Source organism: Onychostoma macrolepis, chromosome 03 (genome assembly GCF_012432095.1).
Source record: "Onychostoma macrolepis isolate SWU-2019 chromosome 03, ASM1243209v1, whole genome shotgun sequence".
NCBI lineage: Eukaryota > Metazoa > Chordata > Actinopteri > Cypriniformes > Cyprinidae > Onychostoma > Onychostoma macrolepis.
In genome coordinates, this window is record NC_081157.1 from 49,189,238 (window position 1) to 49,198,203 (window position 8,966).

The following is an 8,966-nucleotide window of genomic DNA, read 5'->3' on the forward strand; positions in this document are numbered from 1 at the left end:
GAGTAGTATGTGAGCTCATTGTGAGTTCATGTGATCCTCACCATGTGAGTAGTATGTGAGCTCATTGTGAGTTCATGTGATCCTCATACTGTGATCCTCACCATGTGAGTAAAGCGTGAGCTCATTGTGAGTTCATGTGATCCTCATACTGTGATCCTCACCATGTGAGTAGTATGTGAGCTCATTGTGAGTTCATGTGATCCTCATACTGTGATCCTCACCATGTGAGTAGTATGTGAGCTCATTGTGAGTTCATGTGATCCTCATACTGTGATCCTCACCATGTGAGTAAAGCGTGAGCTCATTGTGAGTTCATGTGATCGTCATACTGTGATCCTCACCATGTGAGTAAAGCGTGAGCTCATTGTGAGTTCATGTGATCCTCATACTGTGATCCTCACCGTGTGAGTAGTATGTGAGCTCATTGTGAGTTCATGTGATCGTCATACTGTGATCCTCACCATGTGAGTAGTATGTGAGCTCATTGTGAGTTCATGTGATCGTCATACTGTGATCCTCACCATGTGAGTAGTATGTGAGCTCATTGTGAGTTCATGTGATCGTCATACTGTGATCCTCACCATGTGAGTAGTATGTGAGCTCATTGTGAGTTCATGTGATCCTCATACTGTGATCCTCACCATGTGAGTAGTATGTGAGCTCATTGTGAGTTCATGTGATCCTCATACTGTGATCCTCACCATGTGAGTAAAGCGTGAGCTCATTGTGAGTTCATGTGATCCTCATACTGTGATCCTCACCGTGTGAGTAGTATGTGAGCTCATTGTGAGTTCATGTGATCGTCATACTGTGATCCTCACCATGTGAGTAGTATGTGAGCTCATTGTGAGTTCATGTGATCCTCATACTGTGATCCTCACCATGTGAGTAGTATGTGAGCTCATTGTGAGTTCATGTGATCCTCACCGTGTGAGTAAAGCGTGAGCTCATTGTCAATGCTTCACACTCCTGTCCAGTTGGCGGTGATAAATGCACCATCTAAGCTGGTTTTCCAACCACCATAAAACATGTAAAGAGGAAGAAGAAAAAGTTGTGCAAGGAATTGTTACACTGCAGAAATGGTGAGTGGGCTATTTACATACTTTCAGATTATATTATAATTCAGATATGCAATGTGGTCTGGTCTTTTTTTTTAGCTGAGTACTGCTCACACATGCTACATGTGCACCAGTCATTTTACCTGGCTTCAGTAATCACACCAGTTGGCTAGCTGCAGCTAGTTTGCATAGGCCTGTTATGTCAGATCATTACAACATTACAAACTTATATTTTATTTATACTTATATTTCAATAATTATCTAGCATTGTAAACCAACAGTAGGCAAGAATACTGCACTGGTCTAATAACGTAATCATCATTGCTCTTTGGATAACTGGAGGTAAATATCCAAATAAAAAAGATGAAATAGGCCTACTCTTAGACACTCATAGTAAAGATAAAAAGCCTTTAATTCGCCGAGCTATATGACTCGTTTTTTAACAACAACAACAACAACTTCTATCTGCGGAACTGTAGCTGTTTTACATTAAAAGCATCAATGTCACTTCCCATTTACCAAAACTGACATTCATTCTCTTATTAACATAACAAGCGACTTTACCCAAACATCAGATTATTAGTCATGCAACACTACATCATTAAAAATGTAAAGTGTAGATCTACAAAAGTGTAGTTTACAGTACTTTAGGCTACTTGGGTAAAGTTGGTTTTATATAGGCACATTCAGACTATTGCATTAAATTACTTTGTTAACCACACTACATTGGACATTCAGCGGACATTCGTAAGTATGACATTAAAACAATACTTGGCCATTTTGATCGATTGTGAAAAAAATGTAGTAGGTTGACAATGATGTCGCTCATTAGAATTAGCAAAAAATAACTTTATTGCACATATAATTATAAAGTTATGGAATGCGGAAATGTGTGAATGTTGTGAATGTGCTAATATAAAACCAACTTTACCCAAGTCTTTAGGCTACACAGCCTTCTTTAGGATACACAACAATTGTTCAAAGAACACTTCTTAAACAATTAGTTAGCAATTATCAAAGACAGTAATCAGTGGGAGTGGCTAAGGTTTTCCTCTCAAACAAACAAACTTATTTTGTGAAAGAATTATGTGTTTCATATAATGTTTTAGTAATACAGAAGTTCTTTTGACCTGTTAGGATTTGGAAACAAAAATTAAGGCATTGAAAAGACAGCAACAAAAAGCTCGTAGAAAATCAAAAAAGATAATTTTGGCTCTTCAGAAAAAAAATGAAAACACTTCTGATAGTGAACACTCCTCCAGAGAACTTGAATCAGACTACTCATCAGACGACTCAGGAAATATGCTGAATGTTGTGGAGCAGCATCTAATTGAAGACTCGCAAGAACAGTATGATTCAGAATCACAACGGAATACCAGAACCAATATGCAAGATCAAGTGCTATGGGATGAAATTGATAGACTAAATGATTCCATGGATGTTACCAGTGAGAGTGACACAGAGCTAGCTTTGGCTCTAGAGAAAAAGCTGTCTGAGTGGGCAATGAAGTTCAACATCTCCTTGACCTCTCTAACTCATTTGCTTAAGATTTTGAGGGAACATGATATTGATGTTCCAGCAGATGGAAGAACACTGTTGAAAACACCTCGTTCTGGCAGTTTGACAATAACTGAAAAATCAGGTACATTTTAACTTTGAAAATGTCCATGCACTCATTTGGCAATGTTAATAAGAAATTTGACTGAAATGTAAAATCTTGTTTTTGATAGGTGGCAAATACACATATTTTGGAATAAAGGAAGGTATTAAGCATACTCTGTCTGAGCAAGACACTTCAAAATACGACCACTTTGAGATTTCTTTGAATATTGATGGGTTACCCATTTTCAAGTCCAAAAACCTCACAATGTGGCCACTTCAGTGTGCTGTCATCAACATTGATGAAGTGAAGAGCAGTCCTTTTGTTGTTGCTCTGTATTGTGGAGCAAAGAAACCAGATGATTTGGAGTTTTTGAGGGATTTTATAGAGGAGCTGCAAGAACTGATGGACACAGGCTTTAAAGGGAAGAGAATTATCCTCAAAAACATCATATGTGATGCACCAGCACGAGCCCTCATCAAAGGAATAGTTCAGTTTAATGGCCGCTATGGCTGTGACTTCTGTGATGTAAAAGGAGTTCACGAGAGCAAAATGCTTTTTTTGTATAAAGGAAATCTCAGAACCAATGAGTCATTTAGACAGAAGACAAATTCTGAACATCACAAAACAGATAGCATTATTTTGAATCTGGACATTGATATGATCAGACAGTTCCCAATAGATCCCATGCATTGTGTGGATCTAGGAGTGACTAAGCGAATGTTGATGCTGTGGAAAGAAGGACCTTTGGCCCATAGATTATCAGCTGTACAGCTTAGCATCATTACTTATTTTCATCAAGCTATACGACAGAACATACCTCCTGAATTCAATAGAAAACCCAGGGGGTTAGATGAACTGAAGCACTGGAAAGCAACTGAATTCCGAACATTTCTGCTTTATACTGGACCAGTGATTTTGAAATATGTTCTCGATAAGGAGAAGTATATTCACTTCCTTTCTCTTAGTATTGGAATGCGCATCTTGTACAGTGAAAACCTAATGGAGCATCGTGATTATGCAGATAAGCTGTTAACATATTTTGTTGAAAAAGGTAGCAGCCTGTATTCCAGGAGTTTCATCTCATATAATGTGCATTGCTTGCTACATCTCACTGATGTTGCAAATTACAACAGATCATTACACTATTGTTCAGCGTACAAGTTTGAGAACAATATGGGTCAAATCAAGAGGTTTATCCGGGGTTCAGGTGATCCACTGATTCAAGTAGCTAACAGATTGGCAGAGAGGCAAGCAATATCAAGTTCTAAGAAATCAAATGTTAACTCTGGTACGCCAAAGACAAAAGAATGCTACAGAATGACCAATGATAACTACTGCCTTATACCTAAAGTTCAAGAAAATCTGTTTTTGTGAGGTTTTTGCAGAATGGAACCTTTGTACACTAAGCCATGTGACTCCAGAATCATTGGCATATTCAAAGGATTTCTGAATCACACTAAAATGTTACATGCTGACACAGCTCAACTGAGACATAAAGCAATCATGATACCGTTGTCATTGATTGATAAAGACGAATCCAATGCGGTAGCGCTTATACCATTCATGCATTCAGTTTGATTTGTACTTAAGTCATTAATGGGTGGGTTTTTGCCTTGTTTTATTGCATGTTACTCTGATTTTGATCCAAAGACTATGATTAATGTGTGTGTGTGTGCATCTTTCAGTATCGAATTTGTTTATTCTGTGATGGACAGACATCTGTCGTACCAGTCAGTTGGATTTTTGATGACAATGGAACATTGAAGTGTCGATGGACATCATCACTCTCAAACATTAAAAACAATTCTCCACCAAACCCTAACTGGAAGGTTTGTGATATTGTGAAGATTGTTGGACCATCTATTGGTAAGAAATTGCAATAATTATATCTTTGAAAACTGAAAACCATGAAAATGTGTAAAGTGCTTAACAAATTTATTAGACCACCATTTGTGCCACAGCTGCCCATAAACTAACATATTTATTAGTTTTTATTCAGATGCCCAATTACAGTTATGTACTTGCAGTCCATAATAGAAAAATAGGTTTTAATAGTTAAATGTTATGCTTTATTAATTTGTGACTTCTGAAAATAGTTGAATGTGTGGCTGAAATCTGGTTATAAGAACACAAATTCAAGTTGTTTCAGTTTGTTATGTGTCTAATATAAGACAATGAAATGTTTAGTTTTAAGTAAGTATTTTACAGATTTCTAAATAAATAAATCATAATATATTTATTTATTCTATGATGAATAAATAATTGACTGAATTTCCATTATACACATAGTATACATAAATTTCCCACTAACAGGAGACTATGATCAAGCAAATCAATACATCTCAGATTACACAACTGGGGTCTCAGCAGCAGAGGACTCAATTACTTATTCAATGAGAGACCCTGCAGTTGTGGAATTACCTGAGAAGAGAAAAAGGAAAAAGAAGCTCTGTGATGAAAGTGACATCAATTCAGAGACATCTTCCTGTGAAGGTCTGTATATATTGAAAGGATTGGTATGCAGAAAACAATTTAGGCATAACTCTGTGATCATTCTTTATTTATATGTACTAAACAGATGATATGAACTTGAAGCAGTCAGGAAATGAAGTTAAGCAATCTGGTCTAAAGACAAGAAATGTTCCACTGCCCAAACCTCCTATATACCATGGTTAGCCTGTTTTAATATTTTTTTATATTTTTTTTCAATCCATTTTTGATTATTTTATTTCTCCTTTTCAACATTAGTCAATATTCCACTCATTCAGAAAGTTCAGTGTGAGAGTGTTTTAACTTTTTAACTAAACTTTTATTTAATAAAATGAATTTTTCTTCTGCATGATCTGTCTTTAAAGATGCTCTTCAGAGAAGTGCGAAAAAAGATGAGGATGATCCCAAAAGCTCTGCTTTCTCAGGTGATTTAAACACATACACACATATACAAAAGACAAATCCATGTATTACAGTTTGTATAATGTTACTATGCAGAGGTTTTTACACTTTATATTGCCAACCCCAATATATGATGAACCTTTGGCTAAGGACCCCTTTCTCGTAATAAAAAACAAACTTTTAAATTCACACTTAAGAGTAATGTTGGACATGTAAACCTGAAGATAAACATTTTTAGTTCAAATGTATTAGTTTTATAGAAGCTTTACAAATAATACTGCCTTACAAATCCCATACTAAAGATACAAAACAAATATAAACACTTCAGGAAAAATGTATCAAGAACTGAAAAATGTGATTGTAATAATGTTTGAATATATTAATATTTCTGCTTTGTCTGTTTTGTATGAATTTTTTTGAAGACCCTTACAACCCTCTGGAGGCCTGTTGTGGGTCCCCTGACCCAAGTTTGAAAACCCATGCATTCATGTATTGATGTACATTAAGCGACTTACTTCTATGTCTTCCTCTCAGAATTTCATGATCTTCAACAACATCACATGACTTCTAAAGAAATTCCTGAGGTGCAAACCAGGATACCGGGTGTGTATACATTGAAGGTTTGTTATGGCAAAAGATTAGGTGATCATACTTATTTTCATGTGATAAACAGATGATGTGCATTTAAAGAAGTCAAGAAATGCAATGAAGCGAGTTGGTCTGAAGACAAAGAATGTTCAGCTGGCCAAAAGTCCCATATACCATGGTAAGCTTGTGTTTTAACTTCTCTAAGGAACTTAGCAGAATCAGCTTTATAATTGTCTTTGCAGTTTTTGAATGTCTTATGTCTTTTCTTGAAAATAGTCAAGAGTCCCCTTATTCAGAAAGTTCCGCGTGTCAAAACATCTGGTGACTATGAAAAACTTTCTTTTTTTTTACTTAAATTGAATCTGGTTAAGCTAATTTGATCATTCAAATTCACATTGTTCAGGTGACTGTCTGGATGATAACACTGAAATCCCTGATAAGAGTTATTTCAACTCAAGCCAGCCAAACCCAGTATTCTTAGGTGAGGCAATAGATATTCCCTTCAACACATGCCTATCACAAAGTAACTTATAAGAGAATTTTGTGTCATCTGCATGATCTGTCTCACAGATACTCTTCAGGGAAATGTGGCAATGCATGAGGATGATCATCCCAAAAGCTCTGCTTCTTCAGGTGAGTTATAACTGTTTTCCATAAGGGATTTAGTGTGTGTGTGGTATTTTTTTTTTTTTACATTGTACCAAATGTCCCCACAATGAAAGTATAAGTCTGAACCACCTACATGTGCATTGTGGATAAAACAATTAGGGAAAAAATCTATTTAATTGATTTATAAAAAGCAATTATATAAACAATATAATTGATTTATATAAATGCAATTTAACTGACCTTATGCATGTAATTTTTATAACAGGGAAGGAACCAAAGGAAACAAAATGCAAAGTCACCATGGAGAAATTGTTTGGTATGTGATATATCAATTAGACATTATGCAATTCTACAGAAATAAAACATCCTTGGCTAAATAAGAATCTAATTATTACAATTTTTCAGATCTGAATACTAAGATTCTCCAACAAATTCAAATGTTGGAACAGAGACAAGCTGTCATCATGAACGACTTGGCAAAAGTTAAGTCTGTTCTCATGAAGCGGGCAGATGAAGATGCCCATGAGGAACTTTTTAAACAACAACAGTGCTCCAGCCTCATGTTGTGAACATAGTATGAGCACACAGTGAGAGCGCTGTGTGGTTACACTTTTAGTTCACTGTGACACACACATTGTGACCACACTATGAGAATATTGTGAGCTCATAGTGACATCATTGTGAGATCAAATTGTTGACTGGGTAGTACGTGGCCTGAATATGATTAAATATTTAATAATATTTCCTTATAAACCTTTATTTTTTTTATATTACAAAATGTGCTGTATAACATTTTGAATATCATGAAACTAAGTATATTTCCTAAAAGATAATGTGGCTCCACTTCATTTAATGTTGCTAACGTCCTAGTAAAAAAAGAACGCCTTTAATAGCAAGAACGTTGTTTGCGGTACAATGTAACAGCCAAAAAAGAAAAGTTATTTAAAATGAAATGAACATAATTATTATTCACTATTAACACTTGTTAGGAAATAATTAAAAGCAATAGCCTATAACAAATACATCTACTATTGCAAACTTTAAAGTTAATTTGAAGCGACGTACATGGAGACGATGTACATATCAGGCGTCATGTAAGGCGGCGTCTTGTGAGGCGACGTACTTAGTACACGTAGTGATGACAGTGATTACACTCGTGTGCTGAAGATCCTACTCATCTCAGTCATCACACACACTTATCAGTGACTGCTTGATCAAAGACTGCAGATAAACACTGCAGTATCACTGTCTCTCTGCTTGTTTGTGTGTTGGATATGTTACAGTTTGTACAGCCTCCACACTGGGGTGCGCGGGCTTTGTTCGTGCTAGTTTCGACGTCAGTCAAATTTGCGCTTTCGGTTTCAAAATCTTCAAGGCGTTGGTGAGACACGGCGCACAGATCAGGTAAGACTTATGTTTAACCAACTGTACTAACTAATACCCATCTTACAGTTTTTTAGTTTTTTTTTTAGTTTTTTTTTTTGTTTTTGTTTTTGATTTTTTGCAAATTAATTGTTTTACGTGAAGAAACTGTGATGGGTTATTAATGCACCTTTAAAAGAGGGATCAAATCAGAATCATAATGTATCCGCGTTAATGTGTTTCATCAATTTGTTCAGATGATGCGCGGAGCTGCAGCCGCGCCCTCAGTACTAACTAACCAACCTTTAAATACCCGAAACAGTTGTCTCTCTTATTAAATTTTGTTTCAGTAGCTGCTTGGAATTATAATATTGGCAAACACATTAATAAAACTAAAATGGATGATATTTTGCAATTAATATTTTGTAGTTAATTAAAATTGAAAATGCTGTATAAGCCAGAATGACTATTATGGCATGACATTGTGAAACGTTAGCTACTAAAGTGAACTGAAAAATAAGAAGAAGAAGAAAGAAAAAAAAAACCTTCATCATGGTTCATGATGTTCGTTCTGGGCTGCGTTTCCCAAAAGCATCGTAACCTTAAGTTGATCGTAGCTCCATTGGTTTAAATGGGTCTACGATGTACTTAAGCTTACGATGCTTTTTGTTCTGATGATGCGGAGCAGCCGCGCCCTCAACAAAAGCTCTCACACACTCTCACGCACCTTAATCATCTACAGCAACTCATTATCATTACTCATCATCACAGATACTGGAGAAACTCTGTGACAAATAAAGAGCAATAAATAAAACACATAGAAGGGTTTTGAGGTCTTTTATTATTAATATTTA

The 8,966-nt window shown here is 35.8% G+C and overlaps 1 protein-coding gene across 2 annotated transcripts; it reads left to right on the forward strand.

Annotated features, from left to right (window-relative positions):
- Window positions 1-976: 976 nt before the first annotated feature.
- Window positions 977-8,550, forward strand: LOC131537115 (uncharacterized). 2 transcript variants are annotated; one of them, XM_058770393.1, is made up of 14 exons: window positions 977-1,082; window positions 2,196-2,700; window positions 2,789-2,821; window positions 4,347-4,527; window positions 4,975-5,154; window positions 5,240-5,332; window positions 5,517-5,576; window positions 6,088-6,156; window positions 6,227-6,319; window positions 6,418-6,462; window positions 6,545-6,622; window positions 6,712-6,774; window positions 7,016-7,066; window positions 7,156-8,550. In XM_058770393.1, exons 5-14 carry the CDS (start codon window positions 5,055-5,057, stop codon window positions 7,317-7,319), a joined length of 816 nt encoding a protein of 271 aa, XP_058626376.1. In that variant the 5' UTR covers window positions 977-1,082; window positions 2,196-2,700; window positions 2,789-2,821; window positions 4,347-4,527; window positions 4,975-5,054; the 3' UTR covers window positions 7,320-8,550. The 2 variants fall into 2 exon arrangements, with proteins under 2 accessions (XP_058626376.1, XP_058626377.1); XM_058770394.1 differs by lacking the exons at window positions 977-1,082; window positions 2,196-2,700; window positions 2,789-2,821 and adding an exon at window positions 4,054-4,261.
- The last annotated feature ends 416 nt before the right edge of the window (window positions 8,551-8,966 follow it).

What these genes read in the sequence shown, in the direction of transcription:
- LOC131537115 (XM_058770393.1), top strand. Translation starts at nt 5,055, where the DNA reads ATGAGAGACCCTGCAGTTGTGGAATTACCTGAGAAGAGAAAAAGGAAA. An exon ending in CAAACCTCCTATATACCATG is followed by an intron (nt 5,333 to 5,516) that starts GTTAGCCTGTTT and finishes CTGTCTTTAAAG; the next exon opens with ATGCTCTTCAGAGAAGTGCG. An exon ending in TCCGCGTGTCAAAACATCTG is followed by an intron (nt 6,463 to 6,544) that starts GTGACTATGAAA and finishes CACATTGTTCAG; the next exon opens with GTGACTGTCTGGATGATAAC.